Source organism: Peromyscus leucopus, chromosome 8b (genome assembly GCF_004664715.2).
Source record: "Peromyscus leucopus breed LL Stock chromosome 8b, UCI_PerLeu_2.1, whole genome shotgun sequence".
Taxonomy (NCBI): Eukaryota; Metazoa; Chordata; class Mammalia; order Rodentia; family Cricetidae; genus Peromyscus; species Peromyscus leucopus.
In genome coordinates, this window is record NC_051086.1 from 41626330 (window position 1) to 41645159 (window position 18830).

The following is an 18830-nucleotide window of genomic DNA, read 5'->3' on the forward strand; positions in this document are numbered from 1 at the left end:
TCTGCTTATCCTGCTTTCACAAGGATCAAAGGCCCTGGACCCAGGTCAAGAGCAGGGGTCGCAGCTATGTGGACAGATTAGGAGGTAGAGACAGAGACTGGAGCAAACCACTTTATTCAGCACTGAGAACCCAGCCCACCTGGGAGTCAAGCTGGAGCCAGTCACTACACCCAAGGCCAGGGCCTTCTGAGGACAAACACTGCTCCCCCAAACCTACATGGGTCTGAATCTTTGGCCCCGGACCTGTGTCTGTCCACTCTGCTGGGTTGTGTTTCTTGGACTAGTTATCTACATACACAATGCTGCAGGCAACCACGCTACCGCTACGCCACAAGTTTCGTCAAATTAACCTACTGGAGAAGATATGAGGTGAGAAAAGCCAAAACTACAGCGAAGGGAAGCACCAGGTGGCCTGGAGATGCCACCCCTGCTGCTCTTCTGTGGGGAAGAGGGTCCTTCCGTGAGAGCGGGTAACAGTAGGGAGCACTTTGGGGATGCCAGTGACACTCAAGGGGCACAGAGCAGAAGGCAGCTCCCAGGGTCCGGCCCAGCAAGACCCAAAGGGAGGGAGCAGGCCTCTGCAGGGTGGAGAATGCTTCACCTTTCTTTCCCAAGAGTAGGGTCTCAGCCACACCCCAGGGCCTCCTGCATCTCTATTCCCTGGCACTAATACAGGCTGACTGTAACTGGTATGCCCGAGAGCCTTGCTGAGGGATGTCTGGGGAGCCAACCCTGTCATGGGCACCAATGGGGAAGGTGCAAGGAAGCCCTGGATACTAGAGGGACATCGCCACACTAGGCCCCGAGCCATGGCGAAACAAGAAGGGGCTTCAGAGCTGCCCAGTGGTCTCAGACAGGGTTGGGACACACGGAGGGGAATCCAGGACTGGTCTCTACTAGCAACAGGTAAGAGCCTGAGCACATTCAAACCCCAAAGAAAACTAAAAACACAGCTGAGAAACGGAACTACGTGGACGACCAAAAGCGAGGCACTGCTGACGCTTCACCCCGGCCAACATGCTGTCGGTGTTGACGGAGATGGGGCCTGTCCAGGACGAAGTGGTGCCAGGCAGAGGTCTCAGAGGTGTAGGTAGGGGTGCTGCTGGCCAGCTGTGGAAGGTGGTTCCTTCTGCCTCATGCTCCAGGGGGCCAGCCTGCCACTAAGCATCATCACTGCAGGGAAAGAGACAGAGACAAAAGGAAAAGGCAGTGAAACAGAGAAAATGAAGGGAGATACAGAGATAAAGATGACAATGAGCCCGAGAAATACACAGAAGGAGACAGAACAGGCAGTGAGACAGACAGCTGCTCTCCTGAGCACAACACTCCCAGAACCAAGGTAACTTGACAACTCACTGAAATCCATCTTTGGACACAGGTCCAAAGCCTGTGTCTCCAAGGCTGTATAGCACCCATCACCACCAGGACTGGATAGCCCCTAACAGCTACCTCAGCTACATGTGGCTGCTGAAGGCCACATTACAAGCCCAGGCTCAGACTGCCAAGCGGGCTGCCTCAGGCCTCAGGTGTTGGCCCAACCCCTGGGGCAGAGATGAGGATGGGAGAAGACAGAGGGGGCGTCCTGGCTGCTCTGCCCAGGAGTCTGAGGGGTGAAAACATCCCTCCCACGTGAGACCCAGGGTCACCTCATCTCTTCCTCAGCTCTAAGTTCCTTCCTACCACTTCCCTGACATTCAGACCTAGGCCACAGCCAGGGCAAGGCAGGCTCCGGCCCCAACCTTGCTGTCGGGTGATCTCCCTTCACTGGGGCTCTGAGCAGGCCAGAGATGTGACGTGGAGACGCGCTCACTCCCCACCGGGTGGTACCTGCAGAAGCATGCTAAGGCCCAGGTTCCGGTGCTTCTTCTCCAGCTCCGATACAGCCTGCAGTAGGGACCGGAAGCGTTCTGCTGGATCAGCCTGCTCATCATCCTCAGAAACACCCTCATCCTTCTCAGCCTCCTGCAGAAAGTGTTCCTCCTCTTCCACGAAGAAGGCCCGAAGCTTCTTGTAGTCAGTCAGGGCCTTCTTTCTTCGGTCCATGACATGCCCCTGCAGGGGGAGTGGGAGAAGGGACAACAGTCCACCTTAGCCCACACCCACCGCTACTGTGTCCAAAGAAAGAGACCCCTCATCTACTCTGAAAGAAACTAAGAAATATGACACCTCAGAATATATTGGCTGGCTCTTCTGAATTAAACCTACTTAAAAAAAAAAAATCAAAGGTGAGAGAAGATTCTCTTGCATTGTTTTCCTAAGCAAGAAGTGATATCTCCACATGAAAGATGCCCTGTGGCCCCTCATGGTGGTGTTAGCTTGGTTCTAATGTAAGGTGGAGTTGACAGGACCTTTAAGAGGTGGGGACTGAAGCCCAGCAGTAGCAGCCCACACATGCCTTTAATCCCAACACTCAGGAGACAGAGGCAGGCGATCTCCGTGAGTTCGAGACTGGCCTGGTCTACTGAACGAGTTCCAGGTCACTGATAGGTGTGCCCTCTGAAAAGACTGATGCTGGTCTCACAGGCTACCAGCTGGTTCCCAAGGCAGCTGTTACAGAGAGAGCAATCCTGGGTCCACACATTCCCACCATGAGACCCCACTAGAGACAGGCAAACAGAGCCTTTTGATCTCTGATGTTCAGCCTCTAGAACCAATAACTTGCCTTCTTTACACAGTACTCAGTACTCAAGTCTTAGATAATTGTGTTGCAGCAACAGAAAAAGGCTAACCCAACTCCCTGTACAAAGCCAAAGGAATGGCATTCTTATCAAGACTGGAAGATGCTGCATGGACCTTGTTAAAAGAATTCTTTCATGTCTCCCAAATTAATCACCTGTCCACAACCTGCCATTCTCCGTCCAAGTCAATGTATTTGTTAGATTGTGACTGCTTCTCTGAGCTGTTTCCTCATGAGGCCTCTCATACCACTTGAACTTCTATTAAGGCAACATTCTGTCTCCCCTGCAGGAAATGCATTCCCAAGACACCGAAGTGTACAGATGCTCAAGTCCCTTTTACAAAATGGCCTAGCACTGCCATAAGCTATCTGCATCCTTCCACATGCTGCAGGTCATCTCCAGCTGACACAATCTACCTAACACAGCGTAAATACTTCTTAAAGAGTGTAGCGGGGATTCATCCCACCAATGAGCTTTGAGGTATAAGCTGGATCCACTTGCTCCTGGGCAGAACGACGGTGGCTGTATTCCTGAGTGTATCTTCCCCTTTATTATCTTAATGAATCCTTGTTACTCCCTTAAACAGACTCTGTGGATTTCGCTTAAGAGTTTCTCTCCTATACTGTGACTAGAAGGAAGCTTATGTATTAAGTACACACATACAACAACTACAGGCCTACGGTCTATTTGTGGTGCTTGCTTTGTGTGATTATATTCAGAGCCTCTTACATGCTGGACAAGCATTCCACCAATCAGCAACATCCCCATTTCCAATCAGAGGTCTGTTAAGTCCTTGGACATAGAATCCACATATACACTACTCAGCTTATGTGAAGACCCCACTCACAGCTTCCCAAAGGTGAACTCTGGGACCAAAGTCCTGTCAGAATGCACAGTGACCTTCCACCAGCCACTTTTCCTACTCGCCTCTGGTGAATCCAAGAGCAAAACATCCATCCTGCCACCCTCAGCCACTCTTCAACCAGCCTAACGTAGATAACAGAACTAAAAAAGACACTCCGAGTCAGATCTTCATCCTGGCTCTGGACCACACAACATGGGCGATAGCCATGTTCCTAAGGGAAGAATGCTTTTGCTGAAAAGTATGTAAACACCAGCCAGATAACTGCTGTCTGGACAAGCTCCTCCCTCTGACTAACAGGATCCTCATCTTCGAATTAAAAGCCTCTATGTGCTAGAACTTGTCCTTGGAATGACTGTGGGCTCCTAGTAAGCTGGACATCCTCAAAGCCTTCAGTTTTTGTGAGGGGTAGAGCAGGTGGCTTCAGCCTTCGGCACAGGCCATCTGAGAGCATCAGGGCTTCTGTAGTCTACAAAAACACTTTGGTTTTATGTTCTTAAAAAAATAGGAGGGTGGAAACTGATGAACTTTAATATCTAGAAGGAAAAGTCACCACAGTTTAAATCAATGTGCGGTTTTGTTGACAAGTAACCTTAAAAAACTGTAACAAGATGTCACCTTGGTGTTTAATGCCATGGAAGGTATGAGATGAAGGCAAGCTGCTAAGTACCAACTTTTTGTGTCCCCTCAAATCCCTGTGCTGAAACCTCCAGGTAATGGTGTTAAAAGTAGTGGGCCATGCCAGGCGGTGATGGTGCACGCCTTTAATCTCAGCACTCGGGAGGCAGAGCCAGGCAGATCTCTGCGAGTTCGAGGCCAGCCTGGTCTACAGAGCAAGATCCAGGACAGGCACCAAAACTACACAGAGAAACCCTGTCTTGAAAAAAACCAAAAGTAGTCCGCCTTTGGGAAGTAGTTAGTCCTACCAGAGGAGATGGGATTGGTGCCCGAGCCCCCAGAGAGCTCCTATCCCCCTCCATGTGATGATACACTGATAAAGGCTACCAGAAAGTAGCCCTGATCAGATATGGACTTGCCATGGCTTGCCTGTGGACTTCCAGCCTCCAGAGCAATAATGTCTGTGGTTTTATATGGCAGCCAGAAAACAGCAAGTTCTACCGGGGTTGGTCAGAATCAAGAGGACTACAAAGTGCCCTGTGTAGAAAAGGGAGCGCAAGCTTACAGAACTTCATGAGAAGGTAAAGCATGAGAAGGAAAGAGGATCCCTACTGACTTCTGACTAGACTGTGTCCCATGACAGTACCCTGGCATTCATTAAGTCCACACGGAGGCCCCTCCTCCTCCAGCCAGCCAAACAGCAGCTCAGTTTGGTTGCCCTGCTGGTTCCCCATATCCAGGAGACCCCACTTGCCTTCCACACAGCAGCCGCTGATTCTGCCTGACCATGCAGGTCCCGGGCATCATTTAAGTCCTTCCTCATGATTTCCACGGACCCCTTGTTCTCCTGGGAAAGAGAAGCTGGTTATAGAATGGGAAGAAGGATTTGGATACCCAGATCAGCAGTCCAGCCTCTGGCTGCTGCAACTCGTTTGTCTTTTAAAAGTGGGGATCCCTTGTGCTTCCCACTTTGTCAGAACTAGGTACTCAGCGGACAGTTCTAGGTTTGCTGTGTGATTGCATGTTTTTAAATACTGGTTCAGACAACGGCTTTCCTCTGACTCCTCCATGTCCTGCTTGGTCTCTGTGGAGACTGCTGTCTTAGGAAGGGGGAAACAAGCCGCTGGACAACTCTAGCAGCATGTTCTGGCAGAGCATCCGGGTTAGGACCCCGATGTAACCACTGGCTTCCACCCCAACAGTGTTCACTAATAGTGACTAAATCCTATTCTGGAGCTCATGGTGCATCATTCCTGAACGTAAGGCTAACAGCAGCACCCTCAAACACACTAAGCTAGTGGTTTCTCCTGCGGGGCAGAGACCAACCAGGCATCACTCACTGCCTTCCTACCTGGCCTCTCAGAAATAGACACCCTGCCCCTCTCTGGGCCTGGGATGATACTCCAGACCCCTGGACCCTAGCTTTGCCCGGAATGTAATGGGCGGTTTCTACCCAATTGCAAATGTCACATGCAATGAACCAAGGGAGCACAGCAGAGAAGGTTCCAGAATGAGATAGACAGGCAGTCCCTCAGAGGGCTGCAAGGGGTGGGTAACTGGCAGACAGAAGCCCACACTCAGGTCTCCACCAGCAAGTAGATGGGTGGGGCTTGCTTGCCTCAATGAGGTCACAGCCGGATAGGAGGAGGAAGAGGCCTTAGGGAATGGATCTGAAAGGATATGGGGGAAAAAATGACAGTCTAAGGGCGGTATGGAGATAAGGAACAAGTAGGCCAGAGAACTGGGATGAAAGGGGACAAAAGAGCATGCTCTAGAGATGAGAGATCGAGGATCAGAGCGGGGGTCCGGGAGATGGTTAACACAAATCGGGGAGGACCGAACTCACGGACTCCACGATTCAAGAACACGGCAGGAACCTGCGGGGTAGGGAGGGTGCAGGGCTGGAGGGCACCGCGGAGACTCGGGGTGGGGAGGATGCTGGGCACCCATGGGATGCGGCAGAGGGAAGAGGAGGTCAGCGCCCCGATGGAGAGACTGACTCCAGGTGAGTAAAGCACAAAGGTGAGTGGTGTGCGGGGCCGCCATGCGCACCTTGCCGCGCAGCGCCTTCCTCCAGCGCGGCTCCCATTCGGGCGGCTCCGGGCCCGCGGCCATGCGGCAGGCGGAGCATAGCGGATCTCCGTCGGCACGGCACAGCAGCTGTAGCGCGGCCTCGCTGGCAGGGCCGTCGCGGGCCGGCGCCGCGGCCGCCTCCTCGAGTGCCAGGAGGCGGCGACTGAGTGGAGGGCGGCCGGGTTCTACGGCGCGCTGCCAGCAGTCGTCCGCACACTCGGGGCACGGGAAGGGCCCGTCCTCCTCGGCCCAGAAGCGCACCACGCACGCCCGGCAGAAACGGTGGCCGCAGTCGGCGCGCACCGGCTCGCGGGGCGCGCGCTGGCACAAGGCGCAGACGGCCTCAGCGGGGCCCGCGGGGAGCGCCAGGGCTGCGGGTGGCGGCGCCGGCGGAGAGGGCGCAGAAGAGCCGGGAATCGGCCGGAGAGCGAGGCCGACAAACCTCAGCCCGACGACGCAGAACCGGACTGCGCCAACGCCGGGCACGCGCGCGCGCACGGGGCGGGTTCGGGCTGCCGTGCGCTCTGACGTCCAGGTCCTGGCAGCTGCGCGCTCCTCCATCCAGGTCCTGGCAGCTGCGCGCTCCTCCATCCAGGTCCTGGCAGCTGCGCGCTCCTCCATCCAGGTCCTGGCAGCTGTACTCTCTCCATTCAGGTCCTGACAGCTGTACTCTCTCCATTCAGGTCCTCGTAGTCGCGCGTCGCCCCGCCCAGGTCGGAGCAGCTGTGCACTCTTCCACCCTGGTTCTGGTGGCTGCTCACCTCTTTGTCCTGTTGGTGTCAGTCGTGGGCTCCGAACCCAGATCCTGACAGCGATGCTCTCTGTGTCCTATAAGGTTACTCACACTCATACTCCAGGGTGCCGCCGCAATATCATAGATAGTTGCTCGTCTCCCATAGATAACTTGGGAGGTGGTCTGTCAGGGGAGACTTTGCAGCTCCTGAAATCCAGGGTGACTGAAAGTTTAGGGTGACTTATCTCTATACCTTCAACCCAGAAGCGGGATAAGACAGGTCAGGTAGACAGAAACTCCTAAAATGATTAGCATGCCTGTGTAGTCAAGCAGGCGTCTGACCAAACTACAGAAGATAGCGACATAAAGTGAAGGTGGAAATGCCAGGTGCTTTTACCTTGTGGGCCCAAATGAGGAGTCAGAGCTCCTAAAGCATAAACAGCTTCTAGGTGCCTCATGTATATTCACGATCCAACCAATACTAACACCCCACCACCACCACCCCGTCTCCAGAACTGTTTTCATCTGCCAAATCTGAAAACCCATCCCCACCATTCTCCTTTCCATATTTGACTTTTCCTATCATTGATATGTCATAAACTGGAACCATTTAGAATTGTTCTTTTATTGTTTTACTTGCGTAAGGAATTCTCTTTTTAATTCAAGTGTTATTTAGCAATATATGATTTGGTTACCAAATTAGTAAATTTGCTGTGGAGAGTTGTAATCTTACTGGGGGTGGGGGAGCGTTGTGGAGAATAGAATCTCAGTGGTATAACTGGAATTTTGTGGGATTGGTTTCTTAAGTTCTTGGTGGCTACAGTTCTAAAAAGCTCAAGGCATTAAATGTGTTGCTCATCTTCTCACTATCTCCACTCCACTTAGAATCAATTTATCAGTGTCCTATAGGGAATCTAGGTCCCTGTTGACTTGCCCATTGCCATGTGAATTTTGACTAGTCATTTAGTGATACATATGTATATGTTGTGTATATATATGCCAGTTTTATAACATAAAACAAGTTGTGCCTCTTGGGGGACCTCAACTTGTTTCGTTTGCAAGCTTAAGTGAAACTTAACTTGAGCTGTTTCTTGTAAATGTCTTAATAGAAGAAAACGAAATTTAAGCTCCGCAGAGTGGCAAGTCTGGGAATAGGGTTTTGAATCTCTTGCAGATGATAGTCTTAGGAATTACTGAGATACAAACTCAGGCATCAAATATTACTGTTGCTTATTGTTAATGTCTTGTTAATACAGGTTCAGCATCCAGAGAATCAAAATCTGAAACTATTAAGACTGCTAACATGATGTCACAGGTGGGAAAAATTCCCCATCGTGAGATCCATTCTGAACTGTGTACGCTGTACAAAAATACTATCAAGGAGATAATTAGTTCTTAAGAGTGTGAGTTACTGGTAAGGCCGCCCCATGTACTGGACCCTTTCACATGTGGACAGTTCCCTTTCCACTTTCCTATTATATTGTAACACAGCTCAGAGGTCCTTGTCAGGACATGGGCATCTTTCAGTCACCACATCATGAAACAAATAAACGTCTTTATTTATGTTACTCGGACTCAGAAATTTTATTATAACAGCCCAACATGATCTGAAAAATGAAGATATGGGAAGGTACTCAAATCCAGTGTTCATCTGAAAAATGTGAAATTAAGCAACAACATCACACACAAAGTATCACATTATACTTAGCATTAGATAATGGAATGCCCACTCAGTGCCAGGGACCTGGGATGGCCATTCTGGAGCCACTCCTGCAATACAGATCAAGCCAAACAGAGACACCTTTAATCCCACGAACTTTATGTCTAGGTAGCCAAAAGAACTCTTCCTTTTTTTTTTTGGTTTTTCAAGACAGAGTTTCTCTGTGTAGCTTTGCGCCTTTCCTGGAACTCGCTTTGGAGACCATGCTGGCCTCGAACTCACAGAGATCCGCCTGCCTCTGCCTCCCGAGTGCTGGGATTAAAGGCGTGCGCCACCACAGCCCAGCCAAAAGAACTCTTCCTAATGATTGCATTCTTACCAGTGTCCAAGGGGGCATGTGGCAGCATGTTAGAAGGCAAGAGTACATCCATAGGAAAGTGCAGAGGGGAAATACAAGGTCACATACCGCAAAAACAAGCCTTGGACAATGCCAAAATATGGACAGTGTATAGTGAAAAAAGAAGAAATTGAGCCGGGCGGTGGTGGTGCACGCCTTTAATCCCAGCACTCGGGAGGCAGAGCCAGGTGGATCTCTGTGAGTTCGAGGCCAGCCTGGGCTACCAAATGAGTCCCAGGAAAGGCGCAAAGCTACACAGAGAAACCCTGTCAAAAAGCAAAAGAAGAATAATAATAAGAAGAAGAAATTGAATGGTATATGTACTGTTCAGGGTTCCCTAGAGAAACACAACCAATAAAGTGACCCCCCACACACACACACACATAGAGGGAGAGAGAGAGAGAGAGAGAGAGAGAGAGAGAGAGAGAGAGAGAGAGAGAGAGAGGATTTATTAGTGCAGCTTACAGGTTATGGTCCAACTAGTCCAACAATGGCTGTCTCCTGATGGAAAGTCCAAGAATCTAGTAATTGTTCAGTCCACCAGGTTGGATGCCTCAGCTGGTCTTTAGTATATGCCAGAATCCTGAACAAGTAAGTTTTAATACCACTAAAGAAATGAATTTAGCAGTAAGAGTGAGAACAAGCAGGCAAAGAGCAAGTGCTTCCTTCTTCCGTGGTCTTTATATAGGCTGCCAGCAGAAGATGTGGGCCAGATTTAAGCTGGATCTTCTCACCTCAAAAGATCTGGATTTAGGGTGGTTTTCCCAGCTCAAATGATTCAGTCAAGAAAAAAAATTCCTCATAGGTGTACCCAGCCCCCTTGGGTTTTAGTTAATTCCAGATGTAGTCAAATCGACAACCAAGAACAGCCATCACAGCATGTACATGGAATTTATGTAATCCAGCAATGCTCAATGCTCACACAGCACAGCAGTGAGTTTTGCAGGAATGCACTCCAAAGAATATTACATAAGCAGGTGCAGTCAGTTATCCACAATTTAGGAGTCTTCTTCAGATTGAGACTGAAAATACATTGTAAATGTGATGTTGCCATTTATGTGTACTAAACACTACTATGCAGCCATATCTGTACTAAATCTATACAGTCCTGTTCATTTCCTAAACAATAGAACAAATATTCACACAATAATCATATCCTGTTTAGTATCATAAGTCATCTAGAAAACAATTAAATTAAATAGAAGTATCCATGTAAATATTATGTTTTAGCTGACTATAGTGGTGCATGCTTTCAATCACAGCACTCAGGAGTCATGGCAGGCAGAGCTATGTGAGTTTCAGGCCAATTTTATCTACACAGTAAGTTCCAGGCCAGCCAGAGCTACATAATGAGACCCTGTCACAAAAACTGTGTGTGTGTGTGTGTGTGTGTGTGTGTGTGTGTGTGTGTGTGTGTGAAACAGAGAGATTTTTGTCTGAGGGATTTGGGTGTCCTTAAATGTTGTTATCCCTGTAGGTTTAAAGCCAACCTCTTCAACAGATATGACATGTATGCATATATATATATATATATATATATATATATATATTTGAATTTTTTTTTCTTCAAATTAAAAAATCTAATTGGGGACCAGCAAGATGGCTCAGTGGGTAAAAGTTCTTGCTGTGCAAACTTGGAGACCTGAGCTTGATCTCTTGAACCCAGGTAAAGGTGAAAGGAAAAAATTAACTCCACATTGCAGTTCTCTGACCCTCACACAAGCACTATGGCATGGATGCCCACACACATCACACACACACACACACACACACACACACACACACACACACTAATTAATAATAATAATAAATTTTATAAGATAAAATTTAAAAATTAGTTGTACTAGAGCACATCTATATTCATCTAATTGACCATGGCCATATCCAACATGGTTCTCAAGTTATTACTGAGGTCTGATCCTTAAACTCGGGGCCTTATGCATCCTAGACAATGACTTTGCCTATCTATAATCCCGGCACTTGGAAAATGAAGGCAAGAAAATTGTGAATTCAAGGCCAATTTGAGCTACATAGCAAAACCCTGGCTTAAAAAGAAAAACCAGGGCTGGAGAGATGGTTCAGAGGTTAAGAACACTGGCTGTTCTTCCAGAGGTCCTGAGTTCAATTCCCAGCAACCACATGGTGGCTCACAGCCATCTGTAATGAGATCTGGTGCCCTCTCCCCAGGCATACAGGAAGGCAGAATGTTATATACATAATAAATAAATAAATCTCTTTAAAAAGAAAAGAAAAAAAACGAAACCAAGCCAAAAAAAAAAAAAAAAAAAAAAAAAAAAAAAAAAAAAAAAAAAAACATAGCAGCAATGGAAAGCAATGAGGAAGGAGATGTGGGAAGAGCTACACTGTAACCTGAAAGTTGGGACAGCACATAGGCGTCCTGGACACTACCTACATGTGGCATCCTGGAAACCCAGGCTGGCACACAGGCATGGCCATGGTGTGGCTGGAAGAGCACTCTTCTGATGCCATGCATGTTACACGGGGAAAAGTATACAGCAAAGCAGAGGGTTAAGCCTGAAGATCAGTTGTCCTTTCCGAATCTTCAGTTCTGGGGATCAAATGAAGGCCTTGCATACACCAGGGCCAGCTGTCCACCATTGAAATACATCCCCAGCCTATGAGCTGCCTTTTGGATTTGATTCTAGGGATAAACATTAAAAAATAGTTTATCCTTTTGACTTTAAAATTGCAGCAACTCACTTGAGAAGCCCACACTCACTCAAGGGTGTGGGTTACTGTCCTTTACTTAAGCCTCTCTCCCTTTTTAAACTGTTTAAATTTTAAAATACTTACTTTTATTGTATGTAGTTTGAATATTTTGCCTGCCGGATGCATGCACACCACGTGAGTACATAGTGCCCAAAAAGGCCAGAAGAGGACTTCAGAACTAGACTTACAGACAGATGTGAGCAGCCATGTGAATGACCTCAGGTTCCCTGCAGCAAATTCAAGTGCTCTTAACCACTGAGCCATCTCTTCAGCATCCTCTCTCCTCTCTCGATGCCTGTGCTTAAGCCTATCCTAAAACCTTTTCTTTAAAGAAGATTGTATTTATATTTATGTGTGTGTATGTGTGTGTGTGTGTGTGTGTGTGTGTGTGTGTGTGTGTGTCTATACATGTCTGTGGGTACCTGTGGAGGTCGAGAAGGACATTGAAGGCCATGGAACCAGAGCTGCAGGAGGTTGTGTGCCATTCAACACGGGCGCTGAAAATCCAGCACTGATCTTCTGCGAGAGTAGCTCAAGTGCTGAGCCATCTCTCCAGCCCCCAATCTGTTAATAAAATACAACGCTGCTTCAAAGAAAATTGCTTCAAACCAGTTACTTAATAACTACTACCTTTTCAATATTTTAGACGTAAAAACAAATGTTTCGGATGTTTAAAATTCATCTGAATCCTAAAATCTAACTATACCTGTGGTGTTTACAAATATAAACCAACAACAATAACAAACATAATAATAATAATAATAATAATAATAAAAGTGTTTGAATTACTCTCTATCTTTCTGAAACAATTCCCTCAAACTGACCAAAGCAAACTGGGGTTTTGTTTATAGAGCTCTGGATAGATGAATGATAGGAGACTGAAATGAATGGACTATAGGGTTCTGAAGTAAGTGAGTGATTAACTATCAAGGGGATAGATATAGAGCCCTGATGTTAATGATTAACAGGACACTGAAGTGGAGGGATAGAGCCCAGCTGGAACGAGAGACGGGAATTAAAGTGGGTTGGATGATAAGGAAGTGGATGGATGACAAGGACCTTTGCTTTGATACAATTTTCTATAGTTGTAATGGTAAAAAAAAAAAACAAAAAAAAAAAAACAACACAAAACAAAACAACTAAATAACAACCAAAAAGGAAATTCTCTAAAGAATAGTATTTGGGCTGGGCAGTGGTGGCGCATGCCTTTAATCCCAGCACTTGGGAGGCAGAGCCAGGCAGATCTCTGTGAGTTCGAGGCCAGCCTGGGCTACCAAGTGAGTTCTAGGAAAGGCGCAAAGCTACACAAGAGAAACCCTGTCTCAAAAAAACAAAAACAAAAAAAAAAATAGTATTTGGAAAGAGCAGAGCATCACGAAGGTAACACATGTCATTGTAAACAAGGAGACTAGGGCAAGTAAGTTTTGAAAAGAAAAGAGGAAGATCATGTCAGATATTCCAAAACAAGATTCTTTGGCCATGAGGACAGTTGTGGGCAGTAACCCCTATAGTATTCTCTGTGAATGGCGGCAGTACCCTCTGTACAGGGCTGTACTCCTGATAGAGCCTTTGAGATCGTCCTCATCGGGCACACCTGCTTCACAATTATAACTTTTGGTTAGGGCTGGACAAAGGCATTGGCTGACTTCCCGGGGAAGATGGGAAGAAATGTCTATTTGCCCCAGTTAAGACACTGTTATATAAAAGAAACAATTCCACCAAGTTCAAATTGGTGAGCCAAGTAAGTTTATTGGAATTACTGACAGGACTTGGGAAGGGGTTACTTATAGGATCATGGGTGAATCAACAATTATATTATCAAGAAGTTCCACCTCAGCAGCATGGATGATAACTCAGGAAAGCTGCATCATGGGAATTCCCACCTCCAGCCAGCCTTCCACTCCCTATATGCTCCAATAGGAACCCCCAAGACCCCCAGGATAAAAAGCAGGGATGCAATTATCTCCTCTTCCTGTGAGTGAATATTAACAGCCCCATTACCATTACCATAAACCTAGATGTCATTCATTCTTCGGGTCTTCACAGCATCTCTGCTCTATGATGACCAGCAGGATGGCACATCAGGCCTAGAGGAGATCCCTTCACTATAACAAAGAGTGGCTCTATTTTTGCTTCTGACAGCCTTCACAGTGTCGTCGTCGTCGTCGGTCTCCTGCTCTGTTGGTGCCACCATACTTGAATTAAAAAAAATAAAATTATCGTTTAAGATAAGGAGACGAAGCCCAAGCGAGGAGTAACAAATCCTTGGCTGCAGGATTAGGATGTGGGTGGAGTACTTGGTGCCTTGTGCACAGCAGGGCGGGGGCTTCTTAGCGGGTGGAGAGAAGTAACTGAGAAATCCCAACACACTACCACTGCAAAGAGACTGACAGGGAAAGATGGAGGCTCCGGGGGCAGGAGGGGGATTGCCGGTTGTTAATCTGCAGCGGTGACCGAATACCATGAGTTGCATCATTTATAGAGAAACGCTTATCTGGGTTCCTAAAGCTGGGAAATCCAAAGCTGAGGAGCTGCATCTGGTGACAGCCTTCTTGCTGTGGGGACTCTGCAGAATAAAGGCGTTCTCAGAGCATCATAGGGTGAGACAGAGCCAACGGCAGCCAGCTGTAACAAAAACACCCCAGCGGTAACCCACAAATCCATCGGTCCAAGAGTGGGTTAATCCAGTCCAGAGGCCTGGGATGATTTCAGCGTGTTGCGGTCAATGCACCCTCCTACCGACACCAGCCACACAACCCGAGAGCTGCATTGCCTGCTGCTCCCGCTCCGAAGGCTTGCCTACGCGGTCCTTTAATCCATCGCTCGGCTGAGGCCTTCGGAACAGGCCAGCTTACCTCCTCACCTCCTGGTGAGGAATTTGTTCTTTCACGAGCGTTTGTACCTCCATATTTTCTCCCTTGTTCTTGGACACCACAATGATTTCCTTAGATATGTGTGCTCTGGTTGGGAGTCAGGGGAGTAGGGAACCTGGGGCAGGGCAGGCTCTGGTGTTTCCTGGGGAAGGTCGGGGGTGTTGACCTGCAGCTTGCTTATGGCTGCATCCCTTCCTGATTCTCTCGCTCATCTCCGGGTCCAGCTGCCTTTCCCCATCCCCCACCCCCAGCAGTCCTACAGGGCCACCGTGACTCCTCTGCCCCTCCTCCCGACCCTTCTTTTTGCGCGAACGCCGCCTCTTTTGAGAAAATGCATACTCTCAGAAATTCCAAGTCGGGGAGAGTACGCAGTCATATCTTCTCTACATACTGCTCGGAAGCCGCTGGTTCACTCCCAGCGTTTAACTACTGTGCTTAGGGGGAGAAGCAGGAAATTACTTAAGGGAATTAAGAAGGAAGTGGTCACTCGCAAGGAAGAAAATGAGCCGCGCGGCTGGGGCGGGTAGACAGGTGCACAAAGGCACCAAACTTAGGGTACCTGCGGCTCTCAGAGCTGGGGATGGTAGCCCGGCTTTTCTCGGACTGATATTGGTTGCGAAGATTTGCCTCAATAGCTCCCACCATCGATCATTAGCGGCTAAGGAGAACTGGCCACAAAAGACCCTTCGGCAAACACTGGCGAGAGGAACAGGCCAGCTTACCTCCTCACACCCCCATGCCTCGGTGCGGTCAGCTGAGGCCCTTGGATGCCCAATCGGAGAAAACACCGTCCTTAACTGAAGGACTCTCCAGTGCCCCAGCCGCCGCCACAGAGAGGTCCTGGAGTCAGGGTCATGGTGGGAAGGAAGGCCTTTGTCCAAAGGATGCCGGCTGGAAACTGCAGAGGACAAAAGATGCCCTAAACCCCGTTCCTACTTCAAGCTCGCTACAAAACCCAGAGCCTGCACCTACTTCCTGGAGCTCCGAACTCAAAGGTTCAACCGGGCAGGAAAGCCTGAAAACCTTGTCCTCTGTATTCTGCGCACCCCTTTTTTTCCCTGAGTAAAAGGAGTCTAGATGACCAGTGCTACTGCTTCTCCAATTATCAGCCTCTTTGGGGGACCCCCTCCCCCTAATGTATGTCACATTGGCCATAACAGTGTATCTCTTGTATTAATTGTGGGAATTTTAAAAGAACCCAGTTTTGTTGCTGGGGTGAGAGCTGGGGTAGAAGAGAAGGATGTGTGCTTGTCGTCCACAGCGGCACCCAAATCCAGGATGTCAATGTGCTTATGAATGCCAAAGACATCCGTTCCACATGTGGACTGATGGCCTCCAGGGCCAGGCACTGTGCTTTAGAACCAGTGAAGACAGGGAAAGGAGGTGCAGACAAAAATGAAACCTTTTACCAGCCGCGTTTAAAGTGTACCCATGGGACTGCTGGGGGTGGGGTGAGGGAAGGGAGCCGAACAGGAGATGGGCAAGAGAATCAGGAAGGGATGCAGCCTTTAGTGGCTGCTACCGAAGCCATCGCTTCCCAGACTCTCTTTTTCATTGTCTGCTCTTCATTTTCAAAATTACATTTCAATTCGCATCGTGAGGTCAGAGGACAAGGTGCTGGACTCCCTCCCCGCTTCCACTGTGTGGACCCCAGTATTGGACTCAAGGCTTGACAACTGCTGATGTGTTTACACCCACTGAGCTAACTCTAGTGGCCCTCCTTCCCCACTTTCTCTCTCTCTCTCTCTCTCTCTCTCTCTCTCTCTCTCTCTCTCTTCTCTCTCTCTCTCTTCCACTTCTTTCTCCCTGGTTCTTCTTCTTCCCTTCCCTTCCAGTACCTGCCGCCCTCCCTTCTCTCCTCCCTTCCTTCTTCCAAGCACAACCCTCCAGCTTGCCAATGTTTTATCTGTAACCCTTGTTGGTTTTGCCAATCTAAGCAACTGGAGAGGTTCTCCAGACCACTGATGTTGCATCATCAGTAACAGAATGCTGCCGTGGGAAAGCCAAGTGCTGTAATGGAATCGTGTGTGCCAAAGTGATTATGTATGGCACATATTCCGAGGGGCTGGAGCAAGGGAAGGGGATTTGTTTGTTTGTTTGTTGTTTTATTTTTTAAGACACAAATGAGGAACTGAGCATGGTGGTGTACACCTTTAATCCCAGCACTCAGGAGGCAGAGGCAGACAGTACTCTGTGAGTTTGAGGCCAGCGTGAGTTCCAGGACAGTCAGAGCTGTTACACAGAGAAACCCTGTCTCCAAAAGACAAAAACAAAACAAGACAAACAAACAAACAAAAGCCACAAATGAGAAGGAATGTGCAAGATATTTTTAAACAATAATCTTTGGCCAAAATTACCAATAGCAAAAGTGGCACCAGTCTGAGGCATATTAATATTAAACTCAGACTGTATCTAACTAACCGATGGCCCTCAGTCCCTTAGAGGGTTCTGCAAAAGCTCCTAGCTCTGGAGTCTTGTAATGGAATACTATGTCATTTGTGAGTAAATAGCCTTTCCTTCACAACCTCTCGGCTCTGCCCCTCCACGGCTCCCTCCAGTCTGTTAAGACTGACAGGAGTTATTTTTACTCTGACAACTTTTATACTTTATACAATACCAGACCCACTGGGTATGTTTTTATAACAACAGTAAATGATCCACAAAACAGGAAGTCTTCCTTCAGGATCACCCACCATAGGTGAGTCATAGGCCACTGCAATGTGGCCTTGGAGTGAGGGAGAGAGACAGGCTGTTGTCCATTCTGCACATCGTGTAGACACCCAGGAGCACACTGCCAACATGGACTGAAAGTGACTAAGATGTTGATGTCACCGGGAGGAACCCTGCATGCAGTTGTACTTAGTAAGTTTTGCTTAATATTGTCTTCACTTGTCATTAAATAGCCTTAAAAATTAATGAGCCAGATGTGGCAGCTGTTATCTTAACCCACTGGAGATGGAAGGAAGAGCATCTGGAACTCAAGGCTGGATGAGCTACATGAGACCTTGTCTCAAGGATAACAAACTCCATTGTAAAAGCGAGCCATAATGTTGTGGGGCCTCATCACTTCTACATGGTTTTTTTTTTTTAACACATGCTATTTTTGGAAGTGAATGTCTATTTTTGCTTGCAAACATGGTTGTTACTTTGGGAGACTACATTGACAGTGGGGTTTCTGCACATTTTAGAATATCTTGGTATATATTGTCAGCTTTCCTCCTTCAGGGCAGGGCAGTGTTCTAGCTTGAGCTATGGAGCCCCACCCACCACCATCTTAGTAGGTGAAACATTTGTTATTGTTTTAACAAGCATCTGTTTGCAATTAGTATGATATATCAACAGCAGTAGTTTTTTTGTTTTAAGATTTGCTTTCCTATTCCTGTTCTTAAACAATTTGTAAATGTTCTCTAAATTATACAGATAATTCTAATATTAACCTTTTGACTCTTGGTAGTTGCAGGTAATTTTAACCCAAGGTTTATTCACATTGTGTGTATAGGAGGGTTGACACCCAAAATGTTTTCTATTTTTCCTAAGTGATTTTTGTTTGTTTTTGTCTTTCAGGACAGGACTTCTGTGTGTAGCCCTGGCTGTCCTGGAACTCGCTCTGTAGACCAGGCTGGCATCAAACTCAAAGATCCACACCTCTGCCGCCTGAGTACTAAGATTAAAGGCGTGTGCCACCGCTAGGCTCTAAGTGATTTTTTTTTTTTTTTTTTTTTTTTTTTTTTTTTACAAAATTGTTTTGAAAGCATTTTCTCATGCTGATAACTAAGACTCTGGTTCCCTTCCCCTGAAGTCTCCCAATATGAAAACACACAAGGCTTCAGCAGATGGAGTGAATAGGTTTCCAGGTTGGTTTATTCACCAAGCGTTGGGTGGGCATCTGCTGGCTGCCATATTGTCTTTTGCCCTGTAGACACTGCAGAAACAGCCACATCTCTGCGTGGGGGATTAGAGTTCACTCTGTATTTTGGTGGGAGATAGAAATGCTATGTGTTGCTGTGAAGAGCTCATAGGAATTATGCACTAGTGTGTGCAGGGCACCTTGCCAGCCTGTTCACCCATATGAGCTCACAGCATCTAACAGGTATTATACTATCACATGAAGAAACGGAGGGGCGAAGAAAGTAGATTACATGCCCCAGGTATGGTAGCTATCCATATCCATATCCACCTTCAGACCAGGATTCCTCAACTGTGATA

General features: G+C 47.7%; 1 protein-coding gene across 1 annotated transcript; it reads right to left on the reverse strand.

The window, feature by feature from the left end:
* Positions 1-96: 96 nt before the first annotated feature.
* Rnf187 (ring finger protein 187) lies at positions 97-7046 on the reverse strand. The gene is made up of 4 exons (XM_028857147.2): positions 6211-7046; positions 4913-5005; positions 1828-2052; positions 97-1173 (listed from the first exon to the last, which is right to left on the reverse strand). Exons 1-4 carry the CDS (start codon positions 6850-6852, stop codon positions 1171-1173), a joined length of 963 nt encoding a protein of 320 aa, XP_028712980.1. The 5' UTR covers positions 6853-7046; the 3' UTR covers positions 97-1170.
* Between the last annotated feature and the right edge of the window lie 11784 nt (positions 7047-18830).

Coding starts and splice junctions, on each gene's coding strand:
- Rnf187 (XM_028857147.2), bottom strand. CDS start 6,852: ATGGAGGAGCGCGCAGCTGCCAGGACCTGGATGGAGGAGCGCGCAGCT. Junction 5,006..6,210: donor GGAAGGCGCTGCGCGGCAAG/GTGCGCATGGCG, acceptor TCTCTTTCCCAG/GAGAACAAGGGGTCCGTGGA. Junction 2,053..4,912: donor CAGCGGCTGCTGTGTGGAAG/GCAAGTGGGGTC, acceptor CTCCCCCTGCAG/GGGCATGTCATGGACCGAAG.